The sequence below is a fragment of the Liolophura sinensis genome, chromosome 1 (genome assembly GCF_032854445.1).
Source record: "Liolophura sinensis isolate JHLJ2023 chromosome 1, CUHK_Ljap_v2, whole genome shotgun sequence".
Taxonomy (NCBI): domain Eukaryota; kingdom Metazoa; phylum Mollusca; class Polyplacophora; order Chitonida; family Chitonidae; genus Liolophura; species Liolophura sinensis.
This window is the reverse complement of record NC_088295.1, coordinates 69,505,791-69,521,067: the sequence shown is the minus strand read 5'-3', so window position 1 is coordinate 69,521,067 and position 15,277 is coordinate 69,505,791. Positions and strand designations below refer to the sequence as shown.

Sequence of the window (15,277 nt, the reverse complement as noted above, 5' to 3'; positions counted from 1 at the left end):
AATAGGACGCCGTCCATGTATACATCTAAAACTGTATTGCTGTTTGTATGTAACCTTAAGTCTACTATAGTACAGGCCTATGGTGGTTCGTTCGTGTTCACTTGCACGAACCGCTGCTGGCACTTACGCCCGTGTCGCCTAACAAGTGCCTGCATGGGTACTGAGTACCTGTTCTTCACATGCTTAGCTGATAGATGTTGTTGTAAAATAACGTTGAGACTACAGGAGTTTCTGTAATACTGGGAACTCAGTTTGCAATTTGTAGATATGTCGTTCCAAGTAGGATCGCTCAGCTACAAAAACCGCCAGTTTATACTTGAGGATAGACCGTTTACAATACTCAGCGGGGCCATGCACTATTTCCGTATACCACAACAGTACTGGCAAGACCGACTGCTCAAGCTGAAAGCATGTGGCCTTAACACAGTGGAAACGTAAGTGTCAACAAGCATGTAATTTAATGCAGATAATTTAACACTGTTACACAAAAATGAAATTATCTTGCACCGATTAACTTTAAGTATCAGAGAGCATAACGTTTCCGTTAACTTTTCATATGTAGTTTGTATGTTATAAACGTAAAGGTGTAGGCATTTGATTTACGTCCAGCCTTTGGACCTGAAAATGTACAGGGACGTAGCATGTACATTGTGTAGGTGTGCATTAGTAAATTATGACGTCGTTTATAGGTATGTCCCTTGGAACCTTCACGAAGAAATCAAAGGACAGTACAGTTTTGACGGCATGTTGGATGTAAGGTAAGTGAAGTTTTGTTCCATATAAAATGGCTACCGCTCTGAGAAAACGAATCATCTTACATTACACCATAAAAACTAATCTGTTAATCTGTGTAATATTGTTTTCTAAAAGATGCTAGAATTAATCATATATTTTTCCTAGCATAATATTACATATATAAGCAACACAATGACCCGATACACCAAGAAAAGTTTTCTCTTAGAATAGCATAAAAAGCCTGTCATATAACATAATAGGCTGTAGCAATAATGTAATCTGTATTCTTCCGTCACCCAGAAAACATAGAATATGTCAATTTAATAGATTATTTTTTTATAGTGTATAGGCCGCAGGACGGACAAAAGCCCCAACGGCCAAAAACCATGGCGGACATAAGCATTGACCTTCGATCAGCATTAAGTGTATAAGTATAAAATATATTAAGTGTAAAATAACAGAAGCTTTTTGACGTTTCAGACTTCGATGCATGTTTGCAGTTAATAGCACCACTTTTTACTGGTTCAGTCTCCATGCATTCTAGACGTTTTTAACGACATGGGAAAGACATATATCTCTCAAAGGCATACAGAATGTTCGACCTCCATTCCAAGCTTATCTGGAAACAAAATCATTTTACAGTTACGGTAAACAGTTGCTGTGTTGCAGCTTGTGTTAGACTTTTTTTTAACCTATTCTAAGAACACCAGTTTTACAATGTCAGTTGTTCCTATCCCGGAAATATAATTTGCATGCTATAACCTAACACCTCTAAAGAAAACGGCCCATTCCAAATACTTATAGCAGTGGTGGCTTTAACCTCAGAATCGGAAATAAACAAAACGTGCCTGTTTAGATCTTTCCGAGTGTAGATGTTCGAAAACATGCAGCCGTGCAGATTTCGGGGAATCATATATGGATTTTAATTTACGCAATTAATATAGAATTCTTCCGATTTAACGTTAAAATAAATGAGTCGTTTTAGTTATCATACACATCGATGTAGGGCATATAAAACAGAAAAATACACAGTAACCCATAAAAATAAATTACTATTCAGGAATAATATTTTTCTTGTGAACTATAATATGATTCGGTTTAAAATTCTAAATAATCAATATTTTTAAATACATCTGTTATAGTGAACACATAAAATTACATAAGATGCCTGTAGGCCGACTCAAAATGTATACCGCGAGGTGATACTGTGAATCGTCGTAAGCTATAACGTGTATGCCATGCCGAAATATTTCAACCAGACAAATTAAATTATAGTGGTATGACGTAGAATAAACTTATATTTGCTCGTCGGAAAGCATTCGATAATTATATCAGAGACATCAGAGACAGTCATTTTGGCGATATTGTTTTGAAAAAGTACGTTTACAACGTTTATGCGAGGAAAGCTGTTGAACCCGAGTGAGTGACTGGGATACACTTAGGTGACAAATTTTAGATGGAAAACTAAGTCACGCTATATGAATTTCCGTCAACAAACATTTGACATCATGTTTGTTAGACTGTCGAATATATTTTGTCGGTTAATGAACACGACGGGATTTTTGTCCGCCGGGATTTTTGTCCACGGGGCTTTTGTCCTGGATTCGGCCTATATATACTGTGACTTATACAAGAAGAGCAAAAAACTTCTCAATTAAATCATCGGATTCCAACTACAGTTTCGAACTTTGGTCCTCTTTTAGAGACTTTATGACTTACCTGCACAGGTTTACCATTAAGGCTTACGATTCATTGCCAAAAGTACAAAAATGCGGCAGATGACAAAGGGCCGTGTGAGCGAGGACGATTACTTCAACAGGCAAAGCCAAGGCATTATTGTCTAAATTTCATAATAAGATGAACACTGGAGATACCGTGTCTGTATAAGATGTGTGGCGTAAAAGTGCAGTATGTCACTGCATTTTTTCTGTTTTCTCAGGTTAATTCATTCTAGATGTATACTCTGGTTCATTATATTCATGATTCATAAAATGACTAAGAACTATATTTTTATTACTTTGTAGAAAATACATGCAAATGGCCCATGACCTTGGTCTGAAGGTCATCCTTCGTCCAGGGCCGTATATTTGTTCAGAGTGGGATCTGGGTGGGCTTCCAAGGTGAGTGTGTGAAAACTAGCGTTCATCACAATATAACACAATAACATCTTCATTTTAAAACATTGTTATTAGGTTATTTCACATAAGAGATCGGCAGCTGTTGGCTCGTGAAACACCCTTATATATTGTAGGTAATTTTTATAGTGAGCTTGTACATCATTCGACGTCACCACTCCAAATTTTTAACCACTTAATTTATTTATTTGATTATTGTTTAACGCCACGTACTCGGGAATGTTTCATGTATATGATGGCAGATACTTTTAGCTTGTATATGTTTGGAGGAAGCGGGGCGCCTAGTATAAACCATGGTTTAGTACACCTATCTGTGGCAAATTATTAACGAAGTTTCCCACATGTGAAGTACAGAAACGCACGCCATATTGGTGAGAAACAAGTGATCTTTAACGAATGTTAGAGTGCGCAAAACAGCCGCTCGAGCTTTGTCGATCGCTTATTGTCACCAAAGACCCACAAATTCACAAATTGTGAGAGCGAGGGAATCTACAAATTCCCTGGATTCAGGAAAGTAGGACACATATGCACGGTTTTACCCGGATATTGTAAGATTCAAGTGCAAAAATGGAATATGCTCTTTAATGAAACAAAAAAGGTGATATTTTGGGACAATGCCCTAGATTCTAGACCAAATGGGGATAGTGTGACTCTTGGGAGTGAACTGTTGTTCTCTATAGCTGCACATAACATTTTATCCATAATTATAAGCGGTGCTGCCTTTTTATTTCGAAGTAATGGCTTTCATTACCGAAACTGTTAAAACTTGCTTCAAAACAAGCCGTTTTATTTCATCCCACAGCTGGCTTTTACACGACCCTGAGATGAAGCTCCGGTCAAACTATCCGCCCTACCAGAAAGCCGTGTCCGACTTCTTTGAGAAACTCATTCCTATGGTAACAGATCTGCAGGTTTGGATCGAGTGTTTCTTGTTGTCAGCTTAAACGTGTTTCGTTTTTTATACATTTATCTTGGCAGTTATAGCAAACTGGTTTTCTTTACAACAGTTCCCACCTCCAGAGCTGGGCCATATGTCAATATGAAAGATTTAAAATGTTAATGCGGCTTAGTACATTGTTGATATTTTTTACTCCAGACACTGGGGTTTACATCAGCCATAAACTTGATTGCCTTCATATGTTAGTGAAAAATCGTTCAGGTGACTATAAGGCGTTAAACACTAATCAAATCTCCTTGTTTTTTTTTCTTGTTTTTTTTTTTTTTTTTTTTTTTGCAGTATAGTCGTGGTGGTCCAATCATCATGGTCCAGGTGGAGAATGAATTCGGTAGTTATAGTGACGAAGAGGACCATCTCATCTTCATTAAAGATGTGAGTTATGGCTGATAGTTTGCAGGTGTTAAAGCATTAACAAAGCTAAGGTTAATTCACATGACTTCATGTCCAAAGCCGAGCGAGCACGTATGTTTCCACTTGTCATCCGTGGTTATTTTTCCAGTTGTTGCTAAAGTGTGGTATAACAGAATCGTTCTGATCAGGTATTACAGGTCACAAGTTTTCGTGTTATGCATTCCAGTTTTTGAATATATTCCAGTTTTTGAATACATTCCAGTTTTTGAATGCATAGCAGTAACATGATTAAAGGCATTCCGTATTTAAAGTAAGCTTGTGGCAAAGGTGTTAATCGCCATCTTTTGCCAAGACAAGATGGGATATAACTTCCCTATCTGCTGGTTATTTATGGCTAACACAATCTCTGGTATATAATTTCGTGCTGCGGGCAAACTATGTACGGTATAACAGGAACTCTAATGTATATTTTCCAGGTACTGATATAGAACACTTTTTTTCTGACATCTTTTTTCATGTTAGGTTTAAGGTATATGCATGGAATAACAGAAATGGTTTGTACCATTATTATTTTCCAGTTGCTAATAAAGTATGGTATAACAGAATCTCTGGTGTTGTCGGATAACATACAAGGTGCACGAAAAGCCCTTATTCCTCAAGGTAGGTCGTATAATGCTCATTCCAAGTACCTTTGACATATTTACATACTAAGTGTATCGTTTAGACGGTGCCAAGATAAAGCGAGCTTGTCTCTGTGTATATACACATATCTAAATATTCCAGCAAGGAATTGTCTATACTAACCTCGGCCATTTCTAATTTTAAACACAGATTCACGAATTAGAATCAATGTAACTTGATTTGACTCGTTTGCTTCCTAAAAAAAACGAATGAGCGATGATGTATTGGCCAGATAGCAGTCATACCGTGGCGACTGAAAAGACCACAATGCCATAATAATTAACACATAGGCATTCCCATGCATGGCATATAAATGATATCACATGAATGAGATATGTTTCTACCATGCAGCTCTGTTGACTGTCAACTTTCCGGATGTGAAGGATGGTTCTCGTCTGTTTAACATGATCCGGGACATGGGCCCAAACCTTCCACTGTTGGTGATGGAGTTCTGGACCGGCTGGTTTGACCACTGGGGAAAGAAACATCACACTGTGCCCCCAGACGGTAAACTGAATAGCTTGAAAACATATAGTCAAAAATGATGATGCAAAACAAAAACAAAAACTAGCAATTTTTGTTTTTTTTTTCATTTTGTAACTTTTTTTCAGTAAATTTACAAGCTGTAAAGTATTTTCGTGTCATAAGAAGTTTGTAATGTGTTTCGTAATTCCGCAGATGTATGTTAACCTGCGTCTTTTACCGTTGTGTTTGTTTTTACACTGGAATATTGTGTTTTATTTTACAATAAAATTTAAAGGCTACAAACGCTTTAGCAATGCAGCTACTTCAAATATCTATACCGCAAAAACGGAATTAATGGACAATTAGATTCCACAATGCAAACCAGCGTGGTAGATGGTGTAAACTTTATGAAGGGCTTCACATATTTCATTTTCCAGGATATATACACGTTGCATTAATCGCAGACTTCAGCACAGTTCACCACTGGAGTGTACGGATTAACCTGGTGGGAACGGTGTAGCATTATAAATGTCAGTGCGCATGTGTTAACTTGTAACAGACGGTCGATCACTTGTAGTTCACAGCTTTGCTGGCGGTGGTTTCTGTGCAGGAAAATGAGCTTTGCACTTTTACCTGTAGGATTCATATTGCATGGTGCTGGTATAGCCAAGTGTCATTGATTACTACGAAATTCGCTCAGATATCAGTAAATGGTTGCTATTTTTATGAAAATCGTGTGAGGGCTAAAGGAGGGTGGTTAGGCAGAATATTCAGGTATTTTTAGTCAAACCTAATTGTTACTTATAAAGTAAAGGCAAGGGTAGTTTTCGGAGCCTTTTAGGTTATTTATTTAACCTCTACGCCATCATGCACTGGAAACCATTTTCGTTTTATTGAAAAGCTCTACTTGTTTTACTTTTCATTGTTAAGTTTTGTATTATTTTCTTCCGCAGATTTTGCCAAGGTTCTAAGGTTCATCCTGGAAGACCACGCCTCCGTTAACCTGTATATGTTTCATGGTGGCACGAATTTCGGGTTCATGGCCGGGGCCAACTTTTTCTCCGAATACCAAGCTGACGTGACCAGTTACGGTATGGCAAGCCCTGGTGGGAATTTGGGTGCATACTAGTACCCATCATTTTTGTATGCTAAAAGCACCGGCCAGTGAAACAAATCTACGAACAAACACCATCATGACATAAATTCGATCTTAGGCAAAATTTTTGAACACAGCCATGCACCTCCGTTTGCAGCTTCTTTCTAGGTCGGGCTGGAATCTTTGCTATAGTATTTTTGTATTGTTTGTTAAGACAAGTAAAAGGACATCTAAATCGACCAGCGATTGTTATCACATCTATTTACATCTTTACTTTTAATATTAATTTTTAAATCAATTTATATATCTGCAAATATTATCATGGCTAAATCGATCAGAGAAAGCTTTGACTCGAGAACCAGCACCGGTGCCCAAGCACTGACTTGAGTGAAAATCCCAGTACTGCCATTTTGAATAATGTGCATCAGACTTGATCTCAGTGTTATTTGCTTTTCTCTATCATAGATTATGACGCCATGTTGTCCGAGGCGGGAGATATGACACCGAAATATTATCGAACTCAGCAGATTGTCCATGACTTGATACTCAAACCTCAAGGTAGCAATGTTAAGTCATAGGATATATCAAGTATAAAATTTTATAATTTGTCTTCATCATGTTTGAAGTATTCAAAGCCCATAGAACTTCTACCATTAGACGTAAGTTACAAAATGTAAATTCCTCAGTATTCTCCCAATACAGTATTCAAGTATCATTCAAAGCTATCACATCTAATGACCTGTATTTTAAATGTCTCTTTGTCTGTCTAGGTTTGTCTCTGCCAAATATTGACGTGACTGATGTTCCGAAAATGGCATATGGTAAGATTAACTCTTTGGGAAAATCTTTGTGTGTTACAATGTAATGATACATACATTTAATTGTCCATTACATATATGATATGTAATATATTGTTTTAGCAGTCCACAACTGGTTAACACTATATATATTCTTGAAGGCTACAATCCACTTGGCTCACAGCACACATTTGTTGTGTTTTAGGATCTGTTAAGATGGAAGTCTGGTTGGGATGGGAAGACATCATTTCTCTTCTGGAGGTGGGATAAGCTTAATATCCATACATTTGAGAATATACAAGCTATAAATATTTTTGGTAACTTTGGTAATCTTTGATAAGGATAACTATATATGTAAATGGGTAGTTTAGAAGAAAGCAAAACAGGTAAAGCCTCATCAAGCATACCTTACAGGGACATCAAGTTGTTAAAGAAATAACAAGTGTTCCTGTGTGTTATTTTATATTGTTTAATATTCACATATACTCTGAAAGATATCATACAAAAAGGCATTAAACGTGGTGTGTTTTTCTTGATATGTTATTGTAGCCAGTGTTGTTGAAAAATGTGGTTACCATGGAGATGCTGGATATTAACAATGGTGGCGGACAAAATTTTGGTTATATTGTATACCGGAAGGAGCTGACCAAAGGCGGGACATTGACCATTGAGGGTTACGTCAGAGACAGAGCACAGGTTTGAGGAGTTATCACAATATTCATAGATCTCTACATGAAGTTATGTTCATCTTTATTTATTTATTTGACTGGTGTTTTAAACCGTAATCAAGAATATTCCACTTACACATCGGCTGTCAGGATTAATTATGGTGAGAGGAAACAACCATTCGCAGGTGGCTGACAGACCTTCCTATAAATGTTATATTCATATCTATATATATATATATATATATATATATATATATATATATATATATATATATATATATATATATATATATATATATATATATATATATATATATATATATATATGATAGTTATGATAGTGGTATGGTTTTATATTTTTGTATTTATTCTGTTGACTTTTATCGTACCATTCTCATTAGCAAAATGGTAAATAGCTCGGATATAATCATCCAGCTAAAAGTGTGGATTACACCGTGTCAAAATCAAAAAAATTAGAGAAAAATTTATTTCTGCTAGATTTTTGTAGATGGCAAAGAGACAGCAGTTCTGGACTGTAAAGTCAAGGATCAGGAGGTGGACATTAGGACTTCAAAGGTACACTGATGACAGATGGTTTTTAAGTCAGGGATATAATGTACCGCTGTTTTCCACTTCAATTCGGTTAAATGCTGATGAACATATACCATTATGATAACCACTGAGTACTGAAAATAACAGTAACATTTTGAAAAAAAATACAACGACCAATCAAGTGGTAAGGCAAAAAAGAGCAAGTTCGCATTATTCGTATTGATTTGAAAACAATTTTGTTTTTACAGGATTCTTTTATTTTGGACATCTTGGTAGAAAATCTTGGGCGTGTGAATTACTGTGATTTCAAAACATCAATACTCAACGAGCAAAGAAAAGGTAACTTAGCTATCAGTGACCATCGCCCATCTTCCCTGTGATGATAGATATACTCACTTAATCAGTTTTTCAGAAAATCAAGTGAAATAAAGTAGTTTTTTGATTTGTGTCTAATGTTGTACTGATTTGATTTTTACATAAACGACAACGGTCAGATGTATGGCTGGTGGAACCACTCTACCGCAGGTGGTTTACAAAACATCTTTACTGAATTAAAGTATGACTCAAGACCTTACTTTTCAGCATTCGGTTAGCAGTGGAATGAACGCTTCAAGCAAATTAAGGTTTTGGAGGAATATATGAGCGGTTTCCCTATCTGTGAAAATAAGTCTTGAACGATTCTTGTGATCCTTGTGTAATACAAATGGTACAATATAAAGCATGGGCCTTAAAATCTAAAAGTTTATTGTTTGTGAAATTGTTATTTGACATCTCCTAACTTTATTGCTGAATTAGGGAAACGATAAAAAGCAAAACGCATGAATGAAACATATAAGCATTTAAAATGGATATGTTGTTTATTGGTGTGAAGTTGTCATTTGACATTTGGTCTCCTTAATTATATTATTGAATTTAGTAAACAGTAAAAACCAAAACGCTTAGATGAAAACCAACAACTATTTAGATGTATGTGTCTTACAGGATTTGTAGCATATCACTGTTAATGATAAGTTGGTTAGTGGTCATTTGACTTCGCAAGGGCATCACTAGCAAAGTGCACCCCAAATTCCCCTTTCGTCCAAAGTATTCCCGAGAGGCTCTCTTACACTACGATATAACTTACATGTGCGAAAACAAATCTAGTGCTTTATATGAGACACACTTATGACACGCGATAGTTGGCAAATGTTCGCACGTAACCAGTGAAATAAGGCCTCTTGTCAGTTTTTCCTCAGTAAGGGTTTCATGTTAACTATTCATGTAAGTTGCCCGCCACGCCAAGGTCCGTCAGTTTTATCATATCTATTGATACCGTTTGGTTGTTTTTGTCCCCCAGGAATCTGTGGGAACGTACTTTTGGACGGTGATCCCCTGGAGGACTGGCAAATTTACCCTTTAGAGTTCAAGGCGCCATTTCAGAAAAGGTGTGTTTAACTGTTTAAAGTGTATGATATGTGGATATCTGTATATATAGAATGTTCTCACTGCTACATTCATTGTTCTGTAAGACCTTTCGCCATTGCGACTGCCGGTATAGTCAAATTAAATCGAAAAAATTATAGCACAATCATAGTCATAATTAGCAGTCTCCTGTCAGATACGAGACAACGTTTATCATTGAACTGAACAACGTCCATGCAGATGCAAGTACCTGTAAATTAAATTACATTTCCCCTATGTAGTATAGAGATCCTATTAATAAACTGTCCATACATTAAACTTTCAAGTGTAAACTATCAAGTGAGATACTGATGTGGTGTTATAGGCTGCATGATGTGCTGGGATGGTGGTAGTCAGTTATATGATAAGACTAGATATTCACGCATCTTTTAATTACTTACGTGGAACGCTTTCATGGTTTGGTTAATGTTGATGTTTTCTGTTTATCTGTGGCTACGGATTGTAATACCTTCAGCTCGACACGTAGCACTGTGTCCCTGTAACAGTGCATATATGTGTGAAGTACCCACGGCCGATACGCAGCAGCAGTTAGAGATGCTGGTTTGTGAGTTGTTTTCGTATGTGCTTCTAACGATGAAATCTGACCCAAGAACTACAGTTTTGCGTATAACGTGAAGAGTAAGTTATGAAATGATTCCAGTAAGATAATGTTTCACTTCTGTTGTGGTCTTCAGTTTACTGAACCATAAAGCTTGGTCTCCGTCATTCGGCGATGGCCCCTGTGCCTCTCGTGGAGAGCTGGTCGTGGAGAATGCACCTCAGGATACTTTCCTGAAAATGGAGGTGGGTTATATCCACGCATGCACCTTATCCACTATCCTTATATATCTGCCTGTTTAGTTTACTGTTAAGTCATGATAGAAAGGCTGTTATAAGTTGTGCGTTTGACGCTAAAAATAATAATTATGTAATAAGGCTAAACGTTGAAATACTGTATATCAATGTTATAAAAATATTATGCCTGAAAAGGAGGGTAGTTTCCATGGCAGCTAAATCGCCATACAGCTTGAATAATAATTCTTGAAAATAAAACAAACACTATTTCATAGTGCGATTTGTAGAATTCGGCAAATTGCGTTCTGAGAACGTCAAATTCGACGGGTGATACGATAAATCGCAGCCTGTGAATGCACAAACTTTGGATGGAGTAATTCAAGCCATTATATTTGGTATCAGTTTTATGCAAATCTGCAGTAACTACTATCCAAGGTGTATCAACTTGACCGACAGAATGAATGATTTTCCCACGTAAGCGACCCAGAAAATTAAGGGCATACGAAAACTACTATGCTCGAGCCAAAGAACGTACGCAAGCGAAAGAGTGATTCCAAGAATGTATGCAAGCGAAAGAGTGATTCCTAGAATGTATGCAAGCCAAATAGTGATTCCTAGAATGTATACAAGCGAAAAAGTGATTCCTAGAATGTATGCAAGCCAAAGAGTGATTCCTAGAATGTATGCAAGCGAAAGAGTGATTCCAAGAATGTATGCAAGCCAAAGAGTGATTCCTAGAATGTATGCGAGCCAAAGAGTGATTCCTAGAATGTATGCAAGCGAAAGAATGATTCCTAGAATGTATGCAAGGCAAAGAGTGATTCCTAGAATGTATGCAAGCCAAAGAGTGATTCCTAGAATGTATACAAGCGAAAGAGTGATTCCTAGGATGTATGCAAGCGAAAGAATGATTCCTAGAATGTATGCAAGCCAAAGAGTGATTCCTAGAATGTACGCAAGCGAAAGAGTGATTCCTAGAATTTATGCAAGCCAAAGAGTCATTCCTAGAATGTATACAAGCGAAAGAGTGATTCCAAGAATGTTCGCAAACAACTGAATGATTCCAAGAATGTACGCAAGAGTAATTGCAAGATTCTTCGCAAGCCTCTGATTGATTTAAAGAATGTACGCAAGGAACTGGGTGATTTTAAAAATGTACGCAAACGATTGACAGACTCCAAATATGTACGCAGACGACAGATTACAAGATTCTTCGCAAGCGTCTGATTGATTCCAAGAAAGTACGCTAGCAACTGAGGGATTTCAATAATATATACACAAGCGACAGAGTGATTTCAAAATGTAGGTTAACCACTAAATGATTCCAAGAACATGCGTAAGAGACAAAGCAACTCCAAAGTTCGTTAGTAAATTACCAAAGGTCGGTGCATGGTTTACCACTAGTGCTCCAAGTTTCTTCCACCCGTAAAAAATAACCTTTATATTAAGTGAAAACTTCTCGATTATATGGCTTTAGACAACAAAGAAATAAGCAAATAAGTAATGTATCAGTGAATGAATGTTCTCTACCTAGGGCTGGGAAAAGGGAATTGTGTTTATGAACGGGTTCCACTTGGGCCGATATTGGAATATTGGCCCTCAAAGGACACTCTATGTGCCGGCACCTGTCCTGAAGACTGGGTCAAATCAGGTGAGTATAACGCGGTTTTAACATTTCTGTGTTGAAAAATGAGTTATAATAAGGGAATTCCATTGGGTAGGCTGTTAATATGGTTACATGTAATTCTGTGAGCTGACTAGTGATTCGCAATGCTATCACGATGTTTCCCTAAACGCTGAATGGTTTTGTCAGAGACATGGTCCTTTTGCACAAAGTGTCAAGAGTTTTGGTTATTCTATGTTATCTTTTGTGGTGTTTTCTCAATCTTCTAGATACTTATTTTTGAACTTCATAAAAGTGGATCTGTGATAACATTCGAAGACCAGCCTGATCTTGGATGAGAAAGCTTACCATTGTGTTGAACTGTAAGTATGGTGTTATTAATTAGTATATTAATGTAAAATTTGTTGATTTATTTATTCAATTGGTGTTTAACATCGTACATAAGAATTGTTCACCTACATGATGGCGGTGAGGTTTATAGGCGTAGGATAGGGAATGCGCGGAATAAACCACCGACCTTCGCTGGACATGTGACAAACCTCCTGACTTAAAACCGCACCCGAATTGGCTCAAGCTGGATTCGAAGGCACGACCTTATTGCATGCGTGGTCAGGAGCCTGATCATTGCATCGAGTAATGCAAACTGGTTATGCTTTAAAATTTAATATGGTTATGCGATGTGAGTTATCACTAACGGCTCCATTGTTCTGTTTAAACTTGGTAAAGAAAAGTGTATGTTTCCTTGTATGGAAAATATCATTTACCGGCTCTCTTAACATGGGTCAACATTTGGACATATGTCTTGATATAAATGTCTGGTAGTAATCAGATGCAATAGAAACCCCCAACATTCTCTCAACATTAGTGAAAAGTAAAGTGATTGCCAAGATCACTTAATATGCACTCAGCTATTGACTGATTTTCATTTTACGTTCTCACAGAATGCGGGACTTTACAAACCCTTCAGTGACAGTCCCGAAGGCATCAACAGAGATGTTTTCCTTCAGTGTTTTGATCAGCAGGAAACCCCCATCAGACCAACGGTCATTCTGTGCACGAAATCATACATTCATGACGATCATTCTGAATATATATTAATCGATGTCAGAAATGTGTTTTAATTATTCAGCTATTAAAATTTGAACCGAAATATTTTATATAAATTTTTTTTATTTTCTCATTTTCCACAAGTGTGTATGGCTTTGATAAGATAAATGGTCCCTAGGAAATTCCAAAGTTCTCTTGGAAGTATCTTTCTAATTTTACATTTTTTTTTTTCATTTATTCATTTTGGATTTTGACTTTGGATTTACGCTGAACGTGCACAACAATATTTCATTTCGTCTGTGCGTCAACTCACCTGTGATGCCTAAGATAGCAATCAGTGGCCTTCACTTCTTGTATTTATTCTTGACCCACACTGGTTACCACACACTACATGTAACGAACCAATATGCAGAACAAACAGTATTGTATGGAAAGCTGATGGAATTTTGATGTCACAATCGAGCGGTCGATGTCAACATGACCAGAGCTTCAATGTCATCAAACACAGCTGTCACTTACATGTAACGATCGACGCCTCGAAGAACTCCTCAGGGTGTACTTCAAACATGTAAACATCTAGGCCGTAATTATACTTCCAGTTTCTGTGTTCCAACCATCTGCCTTTTCGATTTCATCTGAGTGTCATGTTTTCAATTGTGAAAAGCATGCCCAAGGTTGATTAACATCAGACAGCCTCTAAAAAAAAAACCCAACTTTTCAATTTCGAAGAAGAAGAAAAACACTTTAAAGAGTAAATATCTGCGCAGTGAATGAAGTAGATATCATTACGGAAGGAAACAACTGACGGTCTGAGTTTTTGGGTGGTACTGAGACGTTATATAGCTCCCAAAACTACGCGTGGGTGTAATATATCAGGATGCCGGATTCAAGGAAAAATGGCTCTCAATGGGTCGTGGTTTATTATTCCAGAAACAGTCAGTATGGGGTGCTGGCTCGCTTCAGGTTAGAGCAACCTGTGGATGTTCGAGGGTTATACATAAATAGATCAAGAAATGTTGGAGTTATAACATAGGTGTGAAATTATAACAGTTTCTTGCGACAACTGATCACAACGCATCATTGCGCTGCCAAGTGAGATGAATTTCAGTGCCTAGAGTCGGGTCACTGTTGAGATCTGAAGACTCGCTGGCGTGTATGTTGTTAACGAGTTTAGGCTGTGGCCTTAAGTGAGCTGCCGAAGGTCGGTGGTTTACTCCTAGGCGTAACCTTATCGCCGTCAGATAAGTATGTAAGACACTCCACCCATGCAGTCACATTACACTGAATAATTATCATTGAGGACGTACAAAATCTCCCAGCGCTGAGCGCCAAGCGAGGCGGTAACAAGTACCATTTTCAAAGTCTACAATATATATTTAAAAACGTACATCATAGAGAGAGCTAAATCAAACCAGCGACAACAGTGTAATTATAATTGAAGACGTACAAGAGTGCCAACGACCCCGCCGACCAGTCCTGTCTCCATCACTCCCCAAATCTCTCAGTGCAGCGCGCCAAGCGAGGAAGTAGCAAGTACCATTTTCAAAGTCTATGGAATATAATTAAAAGACATGCACCGTAGAGGGTAAAACCAGAGCAGAGACATCAGTGTAGTTATAATTTAAGACGTACGAAAGGGCCAAACACCCCGACGACCAGTCTTGTTTCCTCGCTCTAACCTCTAACCTCTGAGCGCCAAGCGAGGCAGTAACAAATACCATTTTCAAAGTCTGTAGTGTATAGTTAGTGTATCGTCACCGTCATTTCTCGAACAACCACGGCAGTACATAGGCCTAAATCTTGGTAACCTCCGGCTATCTAGCGGTCAGCGTCAGAGGAATAGTCCCGTCCTGGTCGGCCTGACGTTTTTTTTTATAAGATGGCGTGTCATGTCTATTACCTTCGGTGTGGCGTTCCAATGACAACACGATTA

General features: G+C 37.6%; 1 protein-coding gene across 1 annotated transcript; it reads left to right on the top strand.

The window, feature by feature from the left end:
• Positions 1-29: 29 nt before the first annotated feature.
• On the top strand, positions 30-13,499 carry LOC135475364 (beta-galactosidase-1-like protein 2). Its single transcript, XM_064755228.1, has 19 exons — positions 30-434; positions 690-758; positions 2,760-2,855; positions 3,673-3,781; positions 4,108-4,200; positions 4,758-4,839; positions 5,212-5,367; positions 6,279-6,416; positions 6,887-6,979; positions 7,192-7,242; positions 7,424-7,479; positions 7,768-7,914; positions 8,385-8,462; positions 8,687-8,777; positions 9,775-9,862; positions 10,574-10,682; positions 12,208-12,324; positions 12,567-12,659; positions 13,239-13,499. The coding sequence occupies exons 1-18, from the start codon at positions 268-270 to the stop codon at positions 12,633-12,635; spliced, it is 1,809 nt and encodes a 602-aa protein (XP_064611298.1). The 5' UTR covers positions 30-267; the 3' UTR covers positions 12,636-12,659; positions 13,239-13,499.
• Positions 13,500-15,277: the final 1,778 nt, after the last annotated feature.

Coding starts and splice junctions, on each gene's coding strand:
- LOC135475364 (XM_064755228.1), top strand. CDS start 268: ATGTCGTTCCAAGTAGGATCGCTCAGCTACAAAAACCGCCAGTTTATA. Junction 2,856..3,672: donor GATCTGGGTGGGCTTCCAAG/GTGAGTGTGTGA, acceptor TTCATCCCACAG/CTGGCTTTTACACGACCCTG. Junction 10,683..12,207: donor ATACTTTCCTGAAAATGGAG/GTGGGTTATATC, acceptor TTCTCTACCTAG/GGCTGGGAAAAGGGAATTGT.